This window comes from Colletotrichum gloeosporioides (genome assembly GCF_011800055.1).
Source record: "Colletotrichum gloeosporioides strain Lc1 chromosome Unknown consensus_38, whole genome shotgun sequence".
Lineage (NCBI taxonomy): Eukaryota > Fungi > Ascomycota > Sordariomycetes > Glomerellales > Glomerellaceae > Colletotrichum > Colletotrichum gloeosporioides.
In genome coordinates this window covers 433624-455911 of record NW_025544683.1, presented here as the reverse complement: position 1 = coordinate 455911, position 22288 = coordinate 433624, and the positions used below count along the sequence as shown (strand labels likewise).

Below are 22288 nucleotides of genomic sequence, written 5' to 3'. Positions count from 1 at the left end.
ATTAAGTATACTTAAGATATTATTAATATCTTAAGTAATAATAATAATAATAATACTTAAAATATTTAAGATTTAGTATAACTAGAGTTTTTAGATATAAAACTTATTAAAACTAATAACTAAGTTTTAAACTTTAATAATAAACTAAATTAAACTTCTTAAATATTACTCTTAAACTTAAGTATATTATAGTAAAGTTTATAAATTTATAGATATTCCCCCCTATTATTAAGTTAGAAAATAAGAGAGTAATTAAGTAACTAAAAAACTATAAATAAAATAGATTATAGTAAATTTCTCTTATTAGAAATTAGTAATATAGTAGAATAGTTTAATTTATTTCCTATATAGTTTAAATATTTTAATTTAAGCCTTAACTCCTCTTTAAATTTATCTTAGTATATTATATTTATTAAATAAACCTTTACTTAGAACTTAAATTATAGTTCTTACTATACTTATATACTTAATACCTAAATATTAAAATCTTATTTAATACTTATACTTACTTAGTACCCACTTAGGTACCCCTCTATAACCTATAGATTATATAGGTATATACCTATATAAGTATCTATAAATAGTTTAAAGCCTAGTTCGGTCTCCGAGGGAAAAGCGGACCTTGAATCGGTTCTTTCGCGGTTCCGTAGGAGTTTTAGCGGTCGGGGCAGCTCCGATAGCGGGGCATTTGGCTGAGCAGATCATAGGGGCTTTCTCTGGTTTATTTGATTAACCGGTTGTCGATGCGCGTCCTCGGACAGATAGGGATGGACTTGATCACAGTGATTGATTCAGAGAAACAGCACCAGGTTGAGTAGTAGTAAGCCCGATGACGGGAATACGTTGGTAGTTCCTCAGTTGGGCTGGTTTCTGACCTTGAGCGATCGAATCCATCCCTGTGGAAAGTTCCAGCAATGCTGTGTTCATAACAGGATCTCAGATGCTGACCCGACTCTCTCTGATCTTACAACATCGATAGCACATGTTCACACAAAGCTAATTGAAAAGAACACTATTAGCGACTGAATAACTTGACCATCTTCCTCATCTTCTTCCGGAGCAGAGTGCTGCCATTCGGTCGGGGCCATCTGTGATTTGCCGATCAATCTGAGAAGCCAGGCGCTATCAATGCCCGATGATTTTCATCGATTTCTCAGGCGTAAGCCCACCCAGAGACTCAAGTTAATCCATCCTCAAAGTGGCCAAGGGAGAAATACATTCTCTACGTTCTGCGCGACAAAACACGCAATTGGAGAGGGTTCGATCTGCTCAGGCCCAGCCTCCCGGCATTTGAGTGTACCCCTGCATTCATCCCCGGCAAACGTTACGTCCGAGTGGTCCGATCTTGAGGCCGGAGCGGTCACTGAATCATTAAAATGTCGCTCCGACCGTCGCGCGCCCTCGGATCCCCAGCCATTTGAGCGTTGAGCGTTGATCAACCGCGACTGCAATGGACGCAGAGACGGCCGCGCTGGCGGCGGACAATGACGGCTACGAGACCGACTACGAAGACTCGCCGAGATCGTCATTCTCGGAAGACTCCTACCACGATGAGCCGATCTCCGACCGGCCACGCCCGGAGGGCTACCGCGACGAGGAGGCGATGATGATGGCGCCCCAGCACGACCCGACACCAGCGTCTCCTTCAGTCTCGAAACCGGTGGTCTTCCGCCTGTATGTTTCGCATTTTCTATCGACGTGGAACTCCCGCCTGTTCGAATTCGGCGCGGTCCTGTTTCTCGCGTCGATTTACCCTGGGACGCTGATGCCTATGTCCATCTACGCGCTCGTCCGAGGAGTCTTTGCGGTCATTTTGTCTCCGTCTATTGGATCGTGGATTGATGGCGGCAACCGCCTGTCGGTGGTCCGCATCTCGATTGTCGGGCAGAGGCTTTCGGTTGCCATGTCCTGTGGTATCTTCCTCGTGCTCGAGAGGCTGCGCGACCTGCAAAGCGACCTCCAGAATAGCCTCTTCGCGATGGTGGTAGGACTGGCTTGTGTTGAGAAGTTGTGTTCTGTGATGAACTTGGTATCTGTCGAACGTGACTGGGTAAGTCAATTAGCCCACTGTTTCTCCTGCATGCGTCGGCTCACTGGTGATAGGTGGTGGTCATCACCGAAGGCAATGAGAAGGCTCGACAAGGTGAGTCTCGAGCCCAGAAATATGATCGCGTGCCACAACTGATATGAAGAATAGAATTGAACGCCCGAATCCGACGTATTGACTTGTTCTGCAAGCTGATTGGCCCCCTCGCAATCTCGCTGATTGATGGTGCATCAACTACCATTGCCATCTGGGTGACTCTTGCGATGACTCTTCTGTCCGTCGTAACCGAGTATTTGTGCATCGCTAGAGTAAGCATATCAAATACTGTATTTTCACACCGGAAATGCTCATACTGGATGCAGGTTTATCAACTCGTGCCAGCCCTGGCACAGCTCCGGCCCAAATCCCAGCCAGCAACGCCGGCCGACTCAGATTCAGATGGGCCTGAAGATGCGGACGTACCGCGGACGCAACAGACTACCAGTTGGCTGAAGTCCAAGATCCAGACAGTCTTCCCCGTCTCAGCGATCCCGTTCTACTTCTCGCATCCAGCCCTCCGGCCTTCGCTGTCCCTTGCACTGCTCTACTTCACCGTACTCTCCTTCTCCGGACAGATGATCACCTTCTTGCTCTCCGTCGGTTACAACTCCTTCCACATCGGTATCGCTCGGACTATCAGCACAGTCTTCGAACTCAGCGCGACGTGGGCCGCGCCCAAGCTGATGGACAAGATCGGTCCCATCCGCGCCGGCATCTGGTGTCTCTCGTGGCAGATGATCTGGCTTGCTGCTGGAGTAAGCTGGTTCTTCGCGGACAAGTCTCAGAACAGAAGTAGCAGCATCGAAGCCGTCAGCGGACTCGTTGGCGGTGTAATCCTGAGTAGAGTCGGACTTTGGGGCTACGACTTGTCTGCCCAGACTATTATCCAAGGGGTAAGCATAACCACTCCTCCTACCAGCATGAAGCAACGCTGACTTTGAACCAGGATGTCGACGAGGAGTATCGCGGCGCTTTCTCCACCGTTGAGGCCTCGATGCAGAGCATTTTTGAGCTCCTGTCATATGCAGCTACCGTCGCCTTTTCTCGGCCTGACCAGTTCCAGTGGCCTATACTCATGAGTGTCGGGGCAATCTACGCCGCCGGCGGGCTGTATGCCTCCTATGTCAGGAAGAGACGCGGCCACTTGTTCCACGCTCCGCCTTGTCTGCATTGCAAGAAAGAAGAATCTTGAGAACGCGTTATCTGTGTGTGGAGAGCCCAAGACTTTGTGGCGAGCATTTTTTTCTTGTTGGCAGGCAAAGTGTCATTCAGCTTGGGCACCGCCAAGGTGCTGGATCGGCCGGTTTGCCGAACGTGGGGCCACCGGATGCCAACCGGTCAGAAGGGAGAGAATCGAATGACGAGTAATCCTAGAATAATCATTCATGATACGCTGTTGTTCTTAAATATGTTCACGGAGAATTTGGGTATCCATTCCATGGGAGCATCCGCGAAACACTCCGAAGTCCCGTTGCGGTCCACTCTTCCGCAGACTTGACAGTTGAGAAGACGATGCTCCGGGGCCAACATCGCGGGTTCCCCGGTAGTCACAGTTTCAGGAATGTGGTCTTTTCTTTGAACACAGAAATGCTCCATATACGGTTCCTACCGTGTTGTGATTCCATTCTTATCTTTATACCACTAAGGTTCCCAGCCATGAGTTTCATCTATTCCCATCGCCAAATTCTCGGATGAATGCTGCTGACGAAGATTTCTGCTTGAGCCTCCATGGAATGAGTTAGCTGGCATCTACTGTCGTCACTAGGTACCTGGCGACAGGATATGTCGGTAGGAATCAACCCCAAAAGATTTCGCGCGGCTCAAGAAATTGTTCAGTGTGGCATCATCAAAAAGCTGTTGTGCGTCTCAACTGCCGACCCCGTAAGGCTAACTCTATTCAGGCCCAACCCTGTGAACGGGACGCGCGGGCAGCGCACGCGTCCGCATTGAGCTTCGCGAGCTTCGCGCACCGGCCTCCTGGTTCCCGCACTTGCTCATCCGAACGGTGGAAATGGTGGGACGGCAAACCGTGCCGTGACAAGATCCCCTGTCTTAGACCTGTTTTTGAACGTTGCTTGCTGGGGGCCCACGGGAGGCACAGGAGGCTTGCAGTTTTGCGGCTGACCACTGATTCTTAACACCGGCGGTCCAGCTGGGCCCATTGCCTGTCTCATCTTTTCAACCCCCAGGCACGTTGACGTCCCTCAAGGCGGAATGTTGACTTTCAAGCTTAATGATAAGAAGGAATGTCGCTTGATGCTGGACATTTTGTTGAAGATGCTAGAGAATGAGATGTTGACACCTCTTGCCACCCATTTGGAGGTGATCGCGTGCTGCTGGGACGCTCTTAGCATGGAAAGCCAAGACACCCGGCCACCATCTAAGTGAAATCTGCAAAACTTAGACTCATCGGCGAATGTCTGCAAATGGAGACTGGGACGGGCTATCTTACCTCTATCGGGCAGTCTTTCCACCATGGCACCTGGACATCACAGAGCTCCGCCTGCAGCTTGCCCCTAAATCCCCCAAGATGTCATTTCGGGCTGGCCGTTTTCGAGCCCTACAGGGTTATGTCAGCGAGAATCAGCGACCATCAGCCCTGGACCGCCCCCTGACGTGCATGAGTCGTGACCCAGGGCACCTTGACTTGCACGGGGCGTCCCGAGCGCTTGGGTGTTTTTGTCACTCTGTGTCCACTGTCGTTGTTGTTTTTTGGAGGGGAGATTGTTACTCCTGACTGTTTGCCCAGCCAAACGCTCTTGCTATTCGTGCAGGTTTGTTGGATGATGATTGTTTTGGAGGCCTCGAGGATCGGTGCCTGACGGTCAGGTACTTGTCTTGGATTGCGCGTCTGCATTTCTCCCCAGAATGCCTGTGGTTTCTTGGAGTCTTCTTGGAAGTCTTGGTGGAATGTCAGCAACAGCGTGTCCGGTGGGGGCGGCGATGGCTCTTTGATTCACTGGCTCCATCGGGTCAACCGGGAGGCCTGTTGATATGCGATTCACCATCGCACCGAATCGAGAGCTGAGGTGCCATCCTGGGGTTTGTATCCACCCTTCGCCGAAGTGGCTACGGGGCTTTAAAAGGCTGTTAGTGTCGACCGACCCTTCGTTCAAGATGAGAACCTTGTGGTCTCCAGTCTTTAAGGTCATCTTCCCTTCGTTCATATACCGGCTCAAGTTACCCCTCATGAAGCAGGCTGATATCTCTCCGACTTCGCCCACTTCACCACTGGACTTGTTGCTAGCTCGCAAGCCGAGGCTCACGAGGCAAGATGCCTAGCTCACTTCGAAGGGTAAAGAGTAAGTGCCTGACCCAACAAGAAATCGATTTTAATCAACGACGCTAACCTTTGTCCAGCCGAGGTCTCCTCTCCCACCCAGGATTACAACTACAGCGAGGACGCCGCGATTCTCCGTAAGAAGACAGACGATGGACCGTTCCACGGGCTGCCAGCGAAACGCCAAACACGATGGAAAGTCATAGCAAAGGTGCTATCGCGGTGGGGCATCACAATGGCGGTAATCATCTCGATATACGTCGTGATCTGGGTCTACTCAAGCAAGCCCGTCATGAGCCAGACCACGAAGCGACAGTATAACGCCCTCATCACTGGCCTCTCTATTGCCTTGGGTATTGCTGTGGCCAGTAGTCTGAACCATATGGTGGCAGAGTTGAGGTGGTGGATTCTGAGTCGACGGTATCGTTCCAAGAGCAAGGTAGGTCTGCGAGTTTGAGAAGTGAGGTATGGTGTGACAAGGCAGATTGCTGACGCGGGGTGATAGGTTGAGCGAATTCTTGCCGCGGATAACTTGAAGCACACAATCATGTTGGCGGTTCGATCGAAGCGTTGGTCCATTCACATGGCGGCCACTGGTTGGCTCATACTGTCAATTGTATGCTGTCTGGTTGGCATTTGCGGTCGCTATCACTGACTCTCCTAGGGTTCTCAAATTGGTCTTGCAGCAATCGGCCTCTGTTACTCGACTGATACCGCAGACAAGCAAGCCTTGCTCGTTCCCGGAAATGTGACTATTCCTGACATGACAACAATCGGAACCGACAAAGTCGTCAAAGCAAACAGGCAGGGACTCGGTGCTTTGCAGTACACCGCCAACAGGTACGTCACTAGAAGTCTACGTCAACTGCGCAGGCTAACCTCATCCCCTAGTTATGGCACAATATCTCTGGCATATGACTCGGCATCCATGGAGAAAGTGCCATCGGCAAGAGCCATCTACGTCGAAAGCGATCCTCTCATGTTCTGCGACGAGAACCTCTGCAAATACGTCTTCCACGAAACCTCCACTTCATCCATCAAAGATGACGATACGAACCCCATGACCGTGTGCACCAACCGAAGTATCAACGTTACATCATCGTGCACATCCTGGCCGGTCATCAGCGGTGGCAGTGGCAATACCACGAATGTCACCGTTGCCCTCGACAACGGCAACACCTACGATCTCTACATCCCCGTCCCCGGCGGTAGCGATCAGTCGACATTCATGACAAACTCCCAATTCGACTGCGGGCCGGGATGCAGCATCGTCTCCGTCTTCGAGGCATCGGCTACCTCTCCATGGTATTACAGCTGCAACGTCTCGGTCCACGAAGTGGCAAACGCCACGCTGCCGGAACACCAAGTCGGCAACAATCTCACGGAGCTGGCCACAGCAGCCATTGCGCTGCAGGGATATGCTGCCTCGTCCCTTGCCAACGACACCAACTTCCAGTACCAGACGTATCCTGCGGAGTCTATCTTCGGAACGCCCATGAACGGCACCAATCAAGTCATGCAGATGATCTTGAACCGCTTCACGATCGGCGTTGTAGCCATTGCTGCGCTGAACAACCCCTCGCTTACCCTGGAGGGTACGATGCCGATGAAAGGCACGAAGCTCAACGTTTCTCACTGGAATATGATCCACATGATTTTGCTCCTGACAGCTGTATTACAGCTGGCGTTGGGTCTTGCGGCGGCCTTGGTAGCGAACCGGGTTGTGGTTCCTGACGGCGGCGCTGTTGAGATGGCGCAAGTCATGAGGTCCATGGCAATCCAAGATAGGAGGGCGAACGAGGAAGCTCTTGAGAAAGGGCTGACCACGGAGGGGGCAAAGGGCAGCAAGTGGATCTACAGAGACACTTTGGTGTCAAAAGACGCAGGCATCTATGACCTGCACATGGAGGAGCAAATGTTCCACGCAAGAAATGAGGCGGGGATGATTGAGATGAACGCTCAACACACAAGTCGAGGATCAACGCCAGTGAAGTAAAGGGCAACAGGAACAACAGTACAAGCAGTGGATTTCCAGCGTAGTTATAGCGAATCATTCGAGAATCAATTAATTGACTTGCAGCTTCTTGCAAAACAGATTGTGCTTATGAGATCGCGGAGTAACTTTAATTGACAATGCCGCCGGCGAGCGGCAACCATCGGCACAAGCCGGCTCCGAGTGGGCCCGATCGGTTGTCAGCTTCCGATCCCGGAGGTCATTCGCGGAGTCGTCCGGTCCGCCCCGATGTTTCCGCTGAGAAACAGTCAGATCATGCCGGTCTTTGGTGGATCTTGAGGCTTTTTAGCAATCGATTTACTTCGCTCGACGAATCAAATTTCCTGTGATCTTGTGTCGCTTGATTTTAACACTAGAGGATTGGTGAGCCACTTTTGTGACACAATCTCATGTCGACCGGCGGCTTAAATGCTCATCAATTGACGCAGCAAAGGGGCATGATTGATGTCAGAACACTCTATTTATCCCTGCCCGCCCTTTTGGGAGCCAATGGACGACTAGAAGAAGAGCTATTTCTTCGCATTGGAAGTCTCCGTCAATGACGAACGTCTTCGGTCGGTAAACCGGAACTCAGGCCGAAATGCATGATTAGCTTCGACCAAATGAGGGGAAACACGCGCAGGGTGAATTGTTGAGGAAGCTACCCCTCCAACGCGGCATATATGAACTGCAACTCCCTCGTCGTTGTCCTCTTCCTCTCGCAATAATTCATATTGTTGCAACAAACGCAATTGCAAAAACCGACACCAATTATACTTGACCCGGTACGGCGCTCGCGTCAGCGTCAGAGAGCCATGGCATCTATCGCAATGGAAACATCTACAGATCGAGGTAAAGTAAGAGAAGAACGCATCCGGGTGTTTGACTCATCTGCCGTGCCACACACTTCCACGCCGGTCTCCCTCGATATCTCGATTCGATCGTAAGCAGCGCCGACATGGAAGGGCACGACAGGGAGTTAATCTGAGAAATACCGGCGAACTTGATCTGGATAATACCAGCGAAAGGACTTGCTTCTTTGGCTTCCCTGCCGCCCTGCACTTGAGAGAATGGGAGTGAACTAACCCGTGCAGCATCACGCTTGATCTATCAAAATGTCGACTGATAAGATCACCTTCCTCACCAACTGGTAGGAATGCCCGCGTGCATGCTGCGAATGTAAGTTGACATTGGGTCAGGCACGCCACCCCGTACCACGCCCCCCTGTACCTGGCCCAGGCCAAGGGATACTTCAAGGACGAGGGCATCAAGGTCGCTCTGCTTGAGCCCAACGACCCTAGCGTACGTCGTCGATGAGTTCTTCGTTCCGGATTATCACTAACTCATACAGGATGTCACCGAGATTATCGGCACTGGAAAGGTCGACCTTGGCTTCAAGGCCATGATTCACACCCTCGCTGTAGGTGCCTCTCAAAACACCCTGCCGGATCGACTATTGACTAATTCCTCAACTCAACAGGCCAAGGCCCGCAACTTCCCAGTCCTCTCAATCGGCAGCCTCCTTGACGAGCCCTTCACCGGCGTCGTCTACTTGAAGGACTCCGGCATCACCACCGACTTCCGCACCCTCAAGGGCAAGCGCATCGGCTATGTCGGCGAGTTCGGCAAGATTCAGATCGACGAGCTGACCTCGCACTACGGCATGACCCCCGACGACTACACCGCCGTGCGCTGCGGCATGAACGTCTCCAAGGCCATCATCGAGGGCACCATCGATGCCGGCATTGGTCTGGAGAACGTCCAGATGGTCGAGCTTGAGGAGTGGCTCGCCGCCCAGGGTCGCCCCAAGACCGACGTCCAGATGCTCCGTATCGACGAGCTCGCCGAGCTCGGATGCTGCTGCTTCTGCACAATCCTCTACATCGGCAACGAGTCCTTCATTGCTGAGAACCCTGAAAAGGTTCGCAAGTTCATGAAAGCTGTCAAGCAGGCCACCGACTACGTCCTGGAGAAGCCTGAGGAGGCTTGGAAGGAGTATGTTGACTTCAAGCCGGTCATGGGCTCCGACCTCAACCGCAAGATCTTCGAGCGCAGCTTCGCGTACTTCTCGCATGACCTGAAGAACGTCCAGCGTGACTGGACTAAGGTCACCAAGTACGGCAAGAGGCTTGGTGTTTTGGATGAGAGCTTCCAGCCCAACTACACCAACCAGTTCCTAGGATGGGGTCTTGACGCTGATTCGGAGGACCCTACCGGGGACCAGAAGAGAATGGTTGAGCTTCAGAGCGATGTTGCTTGCCGTGGAGGTTTCCGTCGTTTGAAGCTGCAGAGTTCTGCCATCAAGGCTTAGACATCTTCTTAGGTCGAGTGTGGATCATGGAATAGTATCATTCACTCATTCAGAGATGAGATGTCACCATAGGTAGAAGGCTTTGGGGAGCCCGTTCCTTTAGATGCGCTGGAATAACCCACTCTTTTGCAAATACAAATCCCCCCAGCCGAAACTACTACTTCTGAGTACTCCGCCGTGGGAACAGCCCAGCATGACAAGTGTTGGCAAAAGGCAACAGGCACCGAACCACATTTTGACCTGCTCATTGTGACGACCTTACCCTAGCTGACTGCGATGTCTTCGTCGTTGAGAAATTCTTTCATCTCTAGCCCCGCTATGATATTGTCGTACTTTTCTATTCTAGCAGGTACAATGAATGGACTCAAAGGGCAGCAAGATGGTGGGTTCTTGAAGGCACTAATAGACCTTTCGAGCCCTGTCACGCTGTATCCCGTATAGGGTGGAGACGGCGTTGGGTGGCTCAATCCATGCTCAGCCATGTTTTTCACCAAGAGCCCCAGAAGGGTCGCCGAGCACTCGAATTTGCATCCGGACGAGCCGTTTCGAAACCGGTCAGCTTGATTTTCCAGCATTTGTAAAATTCGTTTAATGATGTCTTCGCGACGCTGGTCGATTGCGTCTGCATCGTTGAAGGTTAGTCTAAGGACCTGCCGAAACCCCGAATTTCTGGAATCCTCACCCGTTATGGACGATCGAATGGGAAGTCGATCCAGAGATGGGAGCAGCCCTTTGGTTTCCCGGATAGTTGTCTTGGTGACATGCTGAAATATGGCCTCGTTCCGGAAAACAAATGATACTAGAAGCCACAGGAGTAAATCTCGATCGCATGTCTTGGGTGGAGGCGATGCTCTAGATAGCATTTCAATCCATATTGTCGAGAGTGGTTCCAGGCTCTCATGGCAGTCGTAGTAATCCACGATCGCGGCGACCTTGGCGAGCATTTCGAGATCAACACAACGGGAAATGCCACGGAACTTTCCATGTATCGCTTTCATCACCACGAGAAACGCCTGAGCATCCCATCCAGACGCATCCACATGATGCAGACCGTCCATCTTTCTAGTTGAAGCCTCCTTTCCGGTCCATTTCAGCATTGATGCGAAGTAGCGGGAGGCAAGAGCAAGGTGCCGAGACGATAACAGATATTTTATGCTTTCAGCCTTGGACGTCACGTGTACATCGGGCAACCTTCCATTCGATGAGGTAAGGCGTTCTCCTTTCACTTTAGTCGCTGCTGATGCTGTCTCGTCCCATGGCGCAAACGGAGATGTCGACGGATGGAGAGTGAGTAAAATGTCGCCATTGGGGTCGAGCTTATGGGAGACTCCTTCGATCATGTTGAAAGAAAGACCTATGATGCATGAGAATGATAGGAATATGTTCACATTCAGCGAGGCTTGTGGCTAGCAGGTTCTATTTCAGCACGAGGAAATGGACTATGGAGTTTCTTGACCCGCTGAACTTTGAACGCAGCTGCGTGCGGGGTGGTCGGCCTCCAGCAGAGGTACCAGCAAATCAGCAAGAAGCTGTCTCGCTCTCTCCATCTCATTTAGTTCATAAAATTTGAATCAAATTGGGTTTCAAACTTGTGCGACACAACGTTTCGGGGTAAGGACACTATGCCTGGACCACTTGGTGATCACGCCAGGCCCTCGGAGAGGCAAGTGGAATCAGGGACTGCACGCAGGCAGGACGAAGTATCAGGTGCCACAGCAAGCTTAGTCATTTCAATCAAGAGTTTTGCCACTTTGTCGGATGTGGAAGGGAAGATCATATTGAGGAGCATGATGAGATGGTGCACTTGCTTTGAGAGCATCTTCCACATCACCACGTAGATTCTGTTGATATGATTCGCATAGTGATATTAACTGAATGAATCCAATGAGTGCATTTGAAATCCTTCTTCTATGTAAATGCGTCTCAGAGTGACCTCAACCCCGGAAACAAGCTGAATTACATCACGTATTCAGCTTACACCACGACGCAGGAAGCACTGTCTGCAGGCGGTCAGAATTGTTAGGGGCCCCCCACAAGCATCGAAAGCCAGGAGAGCACTTGTTTAGCAGCGCAGATTTCCCATAAGAAAGTATATGTGCAACTTGACGTATCACTAAGCCATTTAGCAACTGACAGAGCTGAGGTTGTCGTTGGAGTTGGTGGGCACGGTGTTCTACAGTCCACTGGTGGTCCAGGAACCGCCAGTGCAGCTGCCGTCCTTGAAATAACGCAAAACGTATTAAATTTGAATTGACACATGGAATCGGGTGTATCGGAAGTAATCTGCCACTTCTAATTTGAAGTACTGACTGTGATGACTCACTGGCAGAAGGTGCAGGTGGCACTGCCGGTGTCAACAGAGCTCCAGCTGACAACATTGTTCATGCTTCCAGGGAAGTTGGCTAAGCCTCGTCAGACCTCGTATTATGACGAGACTATTTACGTACAGAAAGCAAAGCTTTTGAATCCTATCCCATGCGGGTGTTTGCGCCTCATGTCTTAGAGTTGTATCTCTGAATCATCCTTTTTTGCACCGCGGTAGCAAGCTGCTCTAGGTTTTTGGAACCGGTAATCTCGAGCGTGGCCAGATCTACGCCCATCCATTGCCTGATCCAGGCTCGCACCTCTATTCCTACTAGGGAATCTAGACCGAGGTCCGTTAATGGAGCCTGGAAGTCGAGGTCGGTGTCTTGTCTAAGCTGGAATTTGCACAGTGTTTTCCCAATATGCGTTGCTAGGAATTCTGTGGTCTCTCCTGATTGGAGCGAAACGATGTTAGAGCTGAGCTCTCGGATGGCGTGGCTGAGCTCGTCGTTTGTCATGCTGTCTGAGCCGGAAGGAATATTGCTGTCATCCGAGTCCAGGTTGCGAAGGGCAAGCGTTCGTCGATCTCTCTTCCACGGAACACGGCACGATTTCGATGTAAGCGGCATGGTGGACCGCATACCCATGGCCAATAGAGATGGAGGTACTTGGCACGAGGCAGCTGAAGCACTGCTCCCCGTCGTAGGTTCCATCAGCATCTGCTCAATGCAGTCCAGGAGCTCAACCTCGGTGTTGAACCATTGGCCTGTTGCCTTGGCCAAGCCAGCTGCCTCAGGTCGGTCAGCTACGTAGCCGACGTCGCTGATGAAGCCCACATTTAGCACACTTGCAGCTAATCCCAAATTTCGCCTGTAACGAGCGAAGGACTCCATGTAGGAATTTCCAGCATGATAGTTGGCCTGTCCCCACCATCCTCCTGTAGCTGCTGTGGAGCTGAACAAGAAGAAGAAGTCAAGCAGAACGTCAGGCTGCTGCTCCAGCAAGGCCTAATGGATGTTCCTAGTTCCATCAATCTTCGGCTGCGATGCTGCAAGCCACTCAGACCAACTCATACTGAGAAAGCTGGCGTCCTGAAGAGCCATAGCAGCGTGCAGAACCCCGCCGATAGGCATTTTGGCAATTTTGATTGCTCGAACGACGTCGTCCAATTTGGCGACGTTACCGGAAACAAATGTGACATTGCAACCCAGACATGCCAGCTCTGTGGCTACAGAGGCATGTTTCGGCAGACAGCCTGCAGAGCGAGACAGGAAAATGATCTCCTTGGCCCCCTTTTCCACAAGCCAGGAGGAAATGACGGTCCCCAAAGAGCCCAGACCACCAGTAAAGAGGTATGATCGATCATGCCGTAGTTCAAGCGTCTTATGGAGGGGCTCGGTGGGAAGTAGCTGGGCATCAGCTTCTTCTGGCAATGTGACAACGATCTTGCCTATGTGCTGGCTCTGTTGCATCTGTCGGAAAGGCTGGAAAATTTCTGCGGCCGAGAAAGTAGAAGCAATGTAAGGTTTAATCTGGCCCTGGGTCCATAGATCTATAACTCGCTCCAGCATATCCCCAACAAATCGCGGCTTGCGGGCCCAGAGATGTGCCAGATCAACACCAGAGAAGGTTCGGTTAGATTCAAACTGGTCCATGGCCAGCTTCGCATGTCCAAGGAAGTCCCGGCGGCCGAGCTCAACAAAGGTACCAAATTCAGCCACGCACCGCCAGGAAGCGTGGAGCAGCTCTCCTGATAGTTGGTTGAGGACTAAGTCAACGCCTAGTCCCTTTGTGGCTGCCATAATACCCGGTAGAAATGATGAGTCGCGGGAGTTGAAAATCTTGCTGGGAGAAATTCCGAGTTTCTTGACCAGAAAGTCTCTCTTGCTTTGACTGCCGACAGTACAGTAAATCTATTGAGATATTTGTCAGTTTTGGTTGAAATCGTGAGGGCTTGTATGAAACGTTCAACTCACGTCAGCTTCCAGCATCTGGGCGAGCTGGAGTGCCGCCAAGCCCACACCTCCCGTAGCCGAGTGGATTAATAAGACACTCTTTGCGCACGCATACCGTTAGTGATATTCAAGATGAAAGATCATATAAAATTGAAGGGTTTTACATACCATTCCTTTGATTGCTTTACCTTGGGTGAACAGCGCATGGAAAGCAGTGCAGTATGCAACAGGAATCACGGCAGCGTCTTCGAAACCCATCTGGTCCGGTATCCTGCAGCATAGCTGCTGGGACGTCACTTTGATGTTTGTGAATGACCCGCTAGATATGGCCACGACGCGATCGCCCACCTTGACACGGTCTACATCGGGGCCTACTTCCAAGACGATGCCAGCACATTCTAGACCAAGCCCATCTTGAATGGCCGCTGTGTCGGTGATAATACTTTGAGCAATGAGAACGTCCTTATAGTTCATGCCGACGGCCTTCACTTTGATTTTGACTTCGTCCTTGTCGAGCACTGGATCAATCATTGGCTTCCAATACAGTGTGTCAGTTAATCCTGGCTTGTGCTGCGCGAGCTTCCGCACTCGCATTTTATCTGGAAGCACTCGAGACTCAGCTGTCAGGTTAACATGGTGATAACGGCTTATCAGAATCTTGCCGTCCACAGCCGCCCATTCATACTCCGGGTTGCTATCCGGATCATTCTTGACGCGTTTCCCGAATTCATTGCATACCCTCGGGACAACATGAGCGATGGCCGCCGGGGAGAGACTTTCGAGCTCAAGAGTGGCAAAGTCAAGCCCAAGCTCTGTCCGCAGAACACGAGCTAAGCCAAAGAGCGGAGCGTACTCGGATTGAATCTTTTCGCCAACCTGACATTGGCCAGTAAGCCACAAAATACCACTATCGCTATCATGAGCATTCTTGACGAATCGCTGAAAGTGTGCAAACCGTTCCTCTGTCAGACTGGCGAAAAAGGGAGAAACGACATCTAGTATCGATATGACGTCTTGCGCTGGGGTTAGACTCGCTTCCGAATCCTCCAAGGTATATTCATCGACTGCATACGAAGCCCGCCGCAGACTCTCGAGGAGCTGCTGAGTATCTTGGCCCCTGTGCTTTAGAAGTGTGACTCGTGTAGACGATGGCACAGGCTGTGACGGCCGGCAAAATATGTTGTTGTTCGTATAACCGTCGAAACTGTTTGATATGTCACCGAATCCGGAGTCCGAAAGATCTTTTTTCCATCTCTCAAAGCTGACGTGGGGCGTGGAAACGCGACCATCAGCTTCGCCAAGCCACCAGCCTGGTATGACGCCGAAGCAGTGATTGATCCAGGGAGTAATCGGAAAGATTTCTTGCAAAAGAAATCGCCCCTCAGGGTGTATCAATTTCCTTATATTACTCAGCGAATCGTGAAGGTTTGGTGTGGCATGTATAACGTTCCATGCGATAACATGGTCGTACGACTCGGCCTGGAATCCCTGCTCCAAAGGATCTTTGCTGATGTCAAGAATGGAGAATTCAATCCCTCCATAGTCTTCGAACCTCTTCTTTGCATCTGCGAAGAAGCCGCTGGATATATCAGTGTATGTGTAGGACTGATACATCCTCTGCCCACGACTCGATGTCAAGCTCCGGAGTGTGCTTGCCGTCGCACCTCCGGTTCCGGCCCCGATCTCCAGCACCCGGAGATTCGGCTTCTTGTGTTCAATCAGGGATAACAAGCTTGAAGAGTCTGTGTCTAAAAGAAGGCAGTTGTAGACGTTTTGAAGTACGCCGTCCGCCAGAAGAAGCTCAAGCTCGCTTACATCACCATTGAAGATTCCCTCACAGGAAGAGCTGACGCGATGAATAGCGGCTGCAGGAGCATGGACCTCGCTTTTTTCCAGGTCTTTGAAGATTGATGAAAGCAGGCCATCTCGCTCTTTTGTAGTCATACTGACGAGATGGTCAGCGTCTGCAACTCCAGGGCATTTGAGAGAGCCAGAAGCAAAACCAGCCACGGTGTCTTCAAGCCACTTGCGGTATTTTGTCAGGTGTTCACGTGTAGGACCATCAATGTGGCGTATGCTGTCGAGTGCTCGGGTCAAGGAAAGTATGTTGAATCGGTCAAGCAGTCGATAAATCTCAGCCTTCGTGCTGTTTATCGCGGATCGGATCAGACAAGAGGGATCAATGAACTCAATGTCTTCCCTCCACTCAAGCTGCGCAGCTCCATATTGATTAGAATTCTCATTTGCGTCGTTAGAGCCGCTGATTCTACATAGCTGCCATTCCTTGGAGCTCACAACTGCGCTACCACCGTCCACGGTAGCGTCAACGCTGCCAAGAAACGCCCCATGCCTCTGCTCCGTGATTTTGGCTGAGAATTCCAGCTCTTTGGCTCCTTCTGGGGGCACGATAAAGGCAAACTCATCGACGTAAGCAATGACTGCTAGGGAGTTGCAATTTCTTGTTAGACCTTGGGCGGCGGCCACATATAAGCTTTGCACTAGACGGCCCAACGCCTCTGGATGGACAGAATAGTACTTTTCCTCTCCCGGTAGTAGCTGAAGTCTCAACGTTCCCTGGATCTGAGGTGTTGTAGGATCGGCGGCTATGTCCATGCCGCTGAAGCGTGGACCATACTCAAGGCCAAGAGACCTGAACTTGCGATACCATGACGCGGAGGAGCACACCCTCGGGAAGACTCTGCTGGAATCTTCAGTACGACACTGTCCCAGACTATTATCCGACATTTCACCGTCACCTCGGACCCTTCCATACGCGTGCTTCACCCAGCCTCCGTTCTGGTAGCTGGAAATAGTGAAATCGTACCAATCCGAGTCAATTGAGTCGGCCAGACGTATTTGGTTGAGTTGAGTAATGACTTCCATCTGGCTCTCGTACGTCATGGATAGAGCCGCACTGAAGTGAACTTGTTTGCATGTGAAATTGGTTTGTCCAGTGAGCTGTCGAGCAGCCTCACCAGCCATACACAAATAGGAGACGCCTGGAAGGATGATGGTCCCTTCAACTTCATGTTCCGAAATCCAAGGCACATCCTCGAGACGTAGCAGGTTTCGCCAAGCTGGGCTTGTGTTTGTGCTTTGTAACACCCTGCTGCCAAGGAGCTCATGATGCCGAAACTTGCGTAGACGATACTCTTCAGATAGCCTAGACTCATGCCACAGTGGCCCTTCATAGTGCCAAGGATATGACGGGAGGTCTGTCAGGATGTCTCCTTCCTCGAACATGCGATCCAAGGCCACCGGATGATTACGTAGCCACAACTCGCCCACAGCACGAAGGAGTTCCTGGTGAGAGTCTTGACCGCGGATGAGGGTGGCGATGTACTCGGCGTTGACTTTCTCTGCCCCTAAGATCTGTCGAACAGGACCTGCGAGGGCAGAGTGCGGACCGATCTCGAGGAACAGCTTCTCCGAATCAAGGGTGTGCAATGCTTTGCTCAGAGCCCCATTGAACAGAACCGGTGACACCAAGTTCTGGACCCAGTAGTCGGGACCAAGTTCAGGCCCCTTGCATATGAGCTGGTTCGTGACACTAGAGAAAAATGGCGTCTTTGGGTCACGAGGCTGCACATGTGGCCGAAGAAGGCCGAGATATTGTGAAGCAACAGCCTGCATGTGATGGGAGTGATATGCCCTATCCACCTGCAGAGCTCTGGCAAGTACATCCGTATGTGCCTTCTTTATCTCCGTGACAACCAGATCGAGAGATGTCTTATCTCCGGTTAGGGTGACGCTGTTCGGGCTGTTTTCGCATCCGATTAACACTCCAGGCCGTAGATGTGGCGCGATCTGCGCTTTTCCCATCCCGATAGCCGCCATGCCACCAACTGACTCATCTAAGGCCCCCAATACTTTGCCACGATAGTAGGCAATAATGATGGCTTCGCGTTGATTAATTGCCCCGCAGGCGTAAGCAGCTGCGATTTCTCCAGACGAGTGACCCAGCACCGCTGCTGGCTTGATGTTGTATGTCTGTAAGAGGTCGACAAGACATAATTGAAGCGCCGCGCAGCAAACCTGCGAGATTTGCCCGTTGTTGATTCTGGAAGTTCTTTTTCGTGCCATTATCTCGTCTGTGTTCTCAGGCCATGTCAGCTTGGCCAATGATTTGTACCACGCCAGGCTTTCGAATGTGACTTTGAGATCTTGACATACCTATTAAATTCCATGTCGGACTGTCTGGTAAGTGTTGCAACAAATTGTTCATCGCCTCCAATGAAATTTTGAATGATGGAATGTTCTCCACGAGGGACTTCCCCATCTGTGCTCATTGCGCGCCCTGTCCCGTGAACACGAAGACCAATTGAGCAGGGTCGTAATAACCATGTCGAGTCGGCTTGAGTATTGGGAAGTCATCAATACCATTCGACACGCAACAAGCGCGGTAGCTCAACAGCTCCCGTGTTTTTGCTAAGGTATACGCTACGTCTCTCAATCGGCCTGGATGGGCTAAATTGTAAGCCTGATGGCGCTTCACCATCTTCTCGAGTGCCTGAGGGTGTTTGGCGGAGAAAATAAGAAGCTGAGGATGCTCCAAGCCAATTGGTACCACTGCAGGAAGGGTTTTCGTTGCCTTCGTCTTTATTCTTTCATCTTTGATCCTGACGTGGTCGACCGAGGCCAGGAGGGCGTAAGCGTTAGAGCCGCCGACACCGTACGAACCGACACCGACGACTCTGTCTTTCCCTTGGGGCCAAGGAATGGCTTGCGTAGGAACCTTTAGCTGGTAGCGATCGAATGGGATCTTGGGGTTCGGAGATTTGAAATTGGCATTTGGCGGAATCATGTCGTTTTGAAGAGCAAGCGTCATCTTCAAGACACTGGCAAGGCCAGCGGCACCTTCAACGTGCCCAATATTGGTCTTCACGGAGCCAATGTAGATGCCGCCATGATCTCAGAAGACGCGTCCCACGGCCTCGCACTCGAGAGGATCGCCAACTGGCGTCCCTGTCCCATGACACTCCATCATCGCCGTCCTGGAATAGTCCGTGATGCCGGCGACCTCATGTGCTCTCCGGATCAAATCTTCCTGGGCATCTGGATTCGGTGCCGTCATAGTGGACGACTTGCCACTAGAGTTGCTCGCTGTAGAAAGAACCACTGAGCAGATTGGGTCTCCGTCTCGAACCGCGTCGCTGAGCCTCTTGACGTAAACAGCGACAACGGCCTCTCCACGTACAAAGCCGTCTGCCTCAGCATCGAATGTCTTGCATATACCTGAAGGAGATAGAACGCCATGATCGTTCATCGTGGCTGTAAGTGTGGGAGAGTATATGATGCTAGTGCCAGCTACAACCGCTGCTTCGCAGTCGCCATGGATCAGAGCATAGCAGGCTTGATGCAGCCCCAACAGTGAGGAGCTACAAGCTGTTCGAACGGTGACACTTGGGCCCATAAAGCCGAACTCGTAGTGAATCCGATCTGCCGGCATAAAGTCGAAGCCATTGAGTAGGTTGTAGGGATGAACGGTCTGTGGGTCAGCAGCGTCCAGCTCAGCCCGGTCGCCGCCGAAGCTGCCAACCCAAACACCAATCTTTCTTCCTCGGAGCTCCGACGGCTTTTGACCTGCCCTCTGAAGTGTTTCGTAGACAACCTCCAGACTTAAACGTTGTTGAGGATCCAATATCTCCAGCTCTTTTTTGGTCATTGACCAGAAGGATGCATCGGCGTTCTTGATATCGATGCTGCTATCCAAAAAGTAGCCATGATCACTAGGCACATGCCTCTTCTTGCCTGCCGCATGCCATGTCTCAGCATTATAGCGGTCCTTCGGCACCGGACATCGCCCGTCGCGCTTGTTAATGAGCATGTCCCAAAAGGCGTCTGGGTCATTCACACCCCCAGGAAGCCTCATTCCCATACCGCAAATTGCAACCGGCTCGAAAGCGACCGTGTTTCTATCTCCAGGGGAAACACCAAGATTGCCGCAACCGCTATCTGTTGAGTCGTAGCCATCCACACCATTCACAGCAACACCACTGTCACGGCTGCCGCTGCGACCTGGTATCGACTCTTCGCCGTAATAGGTTGACAAATTTGACAGCATTTTATTTTGCTAAGGCTGCTCTTGGTAAATGTTATGATTTGCAAAACAAGGACTATGACTTTCATTCGGCGGTACTTGGCTGTGATGGACTATCTGTTAGACGATCGCCATAATAAGCACACCTTCAAAATGCGAGGTGGAGCGGACTGATTTACCGCGGTGACATTGCCGACGGCCCTGACTCTGTTCTCGGAAAATAAAGGTCAAAAGTGAGTCGACGGAGCCGACGGGATATGGAATCCGAGAGCGAAGCACTCGCTCTCGTCGGCTTCGAAGACTTTGAGCCCAGTGTTTCAGGATCATTTCCTTTACAGGACAGTCCTTCTCAAATCCCGACCCTCCCGTCGCCGTGCCGTGACCCGGAACCTGCAAAACATCACCCCTGCTGGCCCATCACATCAACATACTCGGAGCTTTCAATGAGGCGTGAAACTCGGAGATTTTGGCAAGAGCCGACTTCTGGAACGAATTGCCAGTAAATTGTGGTCGAGCGAGTCTATTCATTTCTTGTCTTTTTAGATTACTCATACATCCCGCGTCCTCGTTTGATCAATAGAATTAGCCTTTGGGTTCAGTGCTGGCTATTTGCATATTTTAGCTCTATACGGAATACTAGTCAGCGACCATTTGTTCAGATGTCTAAGAGTCAACATATCGCCTTGCCTTCTGTTGTGTGATGTTTGGCGCAACCAAATTTACTCTTGTTTACCACATGAACTGTCATGACTAGAATGACTTTGAACCACCAGACGGAAAATGGCTATGTGCAAAACGGTGGGCATGGCAAGGGACTGTCCCACTCACCCGTTACTGGTCTTTGGATCACTGGCATCGGTTCGCAGTATCCTCCATACTTGATCCCACCCGAGACATTCGTGAAGTGGGCAAATGAATTTCACGATACCCAAAAGCCGGTGTAGATACATCTGTCCTTACCATTCCGGCATTACCAGTGCTAACACTTCGGCTTTCACAACAGACTTGCTAGACTACTGAAGCTCACAATGAGCAGCGGAATCGAAACACGAGCATCGACAATGGACTTCGAGACCGGATTTGGCTGTCAACCCGAGGTCCCAACCATTGATGAACTAGATGCGCGATTCCGCAAGGTCGGGGTGGACCTAACAGTGCAGGCCTGTCGAAAGGCTTTGCGGGACTGGGGTGGTGACCCAGAGGAGATAACGCATGTGATAGGAGTCACCGTAGGGTCTCTGAGCCTCCCCGGTTACGACTATCTGGTGGCCCGCAGACTGGGCCTGGGCTATCATGTCGAGAACATGTTCCTGAACGGTGTCGGCTGTGCTGGCAGCGTTGCCCTGATGCGCGTGGCTGCCAACATTGCCATGGCTGCGACGTCTCGTAAGAGGTCTGCCCGTATCCTCTGCTTTGCCTCGGAGATCTGCACTATGTATCTGAGACACCAATACGCAGAGGCTGAGTTGGCTACTGATATTGAAAACATGGACATTGCGGGTGCCATCTTCGGCGATGCGGCATCCGCCTTTGTGTTGTGTAACGATGATGGGTTGGATGACCTCACTCAGGCCAAGTTTCAGCTACTTGAGTGGGAGCGCATGACCGTACCAGAAACGATACATCATATGGGTGCCATGGTAAAGACAACTGGCTTCACCAGCATTATCTCCAAGCAAGTCCCGGATATCGCCAAGCAGTCAGTCCGTCCTCTATGGGATAAGCTTCTCCCGTCATACTGCGAGAAGGTCGGTCGTCCTGAGCTCGAAATTTCCGACTTCGACTGGGCCCTTCATCCCGGAGGAGAATCGGTCATCAACAATGTCAAGGACAGCATGGCTTTGGATGACCATCAGATCAGGGCAACTCGACACATATACAGAACCAGGGGGAATACTGGGAGCCCCACGGCAATCTGCGTGCTTGATCAGCTTAGGAATATGGGTGTAGGAAGCGAGCACGTAGTGGCGGTCAGTTTCGGGCCTGGTCTAGCCAGCGAGATGGCGTTTTTGAGACGCTGTGAAAACGATCAGTGAAGGCCCTGGAATCATAGAAGAAGTTTTAGTTTACTACTTGAGGACATCGTCAGACAATAGATTCATTTATCTCGCCCCAATATTCGTGTTTAGTAGCTACTCGAGACCAATTTCATAAACGCTATCATTTCTCGCTAGGATCCTTCCCCTTTCTGCTGCATTATCCGTTTTCGAGTCCAGGATGGAAACGTATTGGATTATCAGCTGCACTACGTACTTTACTGATGAGTGACCATCTGCACGCCTCGCTGTTCATTGCAGGCGCTGGAAGTTCGAACACTTC

General features: G+C 51.1%; 7 protein-coding genes across 7 annotated transcripts; 4 read left to right on the top strand and 3 right to left on the bottom strand.

Annotated features, from left to right (window-relative positions):
* Positions 1-1450: 1450 nt before the first annotated feature.
* On the top strand, positions 1451-3278 carry GCG54_00013662 (Solute carrier family 40 member 2; the record flags this gene model as incomplete). The annotated part of the gene is made up of 5 exons (XM_045413513.1): positions 1451-2050; positions 2104-2143; positions 2198-2355; positions 2410-2979; positions 3006-3278. 5 exons carry the CDS (start codon positions 1451-1453, stop codon positions 3276-3278), a joined length of 1641 nt encoding a protein of 546 aa, XP_045265147.1.
* A 2082-nt stretch (positions 3279-5360) lies between these two features.
* On the top strand, positions 5361-7362 carry GCG54_00013661 (uncharacterized protein; the record flags this gene model as incomplete). Its single annotated transcript, XM_045413512.1, has 5 exons — positions 5361-5388; positions 5447-5805; positions 5872-5982; positions 6031-6206; positions 6258-7362. The coding sequence occupies 5 exons, from the start codon at positions 5361-5363 to the stop codon at positions 7360-7362; spliced, it is 1779 nt and encodes a 592-aa protein (XP_045265146.1).
* Positions 7363-8474: 1112 nt separating this feature from the next.
* GCG54_00013660 (4-amino-5-hydroxymethyl-2-methylpyrimidine phosphate synthase) lies at positions 8475-9670 on the top strand (the record flags this gene model as incomplete). The annotated part of the gene is made up of 4 exons (XM_045413511.1): positions 8475-8509; positions 8559-8661; positions 8711-8779; positions 8840-9670. The coding sequence occupies 4 exons, from the start codon at positions 8475-8477 to the stop codon at positions 9668-9670; spliced, it is 1038 nt and encodes a 345-aa protein (XP_045265145.1).
* Positions 9671-11689: 2019 nt separating this feature from the next.
* On the bottom strand, positions 11690-12048 carry GCG54_00013659 (uncharacterized protein; the record flags this gene model as incomplete). The annotated part of the gene is made up of 2 exons (XM_045413510.1): positions 11690-11889; positions 11994-12048. The coding sequence occupies 2 exons, from the start codon at positions 12046-12048 to the stop codon at positions 11690-11692; spliced, it is 255 nt and encodes an 84-aa protein (XP_045265144.1).
* A 114-nt stretch (positions 12049-12162) lies between these two features.
* GCG54_00013658 (Highly reducing polyketide synthase FUM1) lies at positions 12163-18757 on the bottom strand (the record flags this gene model as incomplete). The annotated part of the gene is made up of 5 exons (XM_045413509.1): positions 12163-12981; positions 13093-13887; positions 13951-14028; positions 14098-17919; positions 18554-18757. 5 exons carry the CDS (start codon positions 18755-18757, stop codon positions 12163-12165), a joined length of 5718 nt encoding a protein of 1905 aa, XP_045265143.1.
* An 84-nt stretch (positions 18758-18841) lies between these two features.
* GCG54_00013657 (Highly reducing polyketide synthase FUM1) lies at positions 18842-19993 on the bottom strand (the record flags this gene model as incomplete). Its single annotated transcript, XM_045413508.1, has 1 exon — positions 18842-19993. The coding sequence occupies one exon, from the start codon at positions 19991-19993 to the stop codon at positions 18842-18844; it is 1152 nt and encodes a 383-aa protein (XP_045265142.1).
* Positions 19994-20997: 1004 nt separating this feature from the next.
* On the top strand, positions 20998-22005 carry GCG54_00013656 (putative polyketide synthase 1; the record flags this gene model as incomplete). Its single annotated transcript, XM_045413507.1, has 1 exon — positions 20998-22005. The coding sequence occupies one exon, from the start codon at positions 20998-21000 to the stop codon at positions 22003-22005; it is 1008 nt and encodes a 335-aa protein (XP_045265141.1).
* Between the last annotated feature and the right edge of the window lie 283 nt (positions 22006-22288).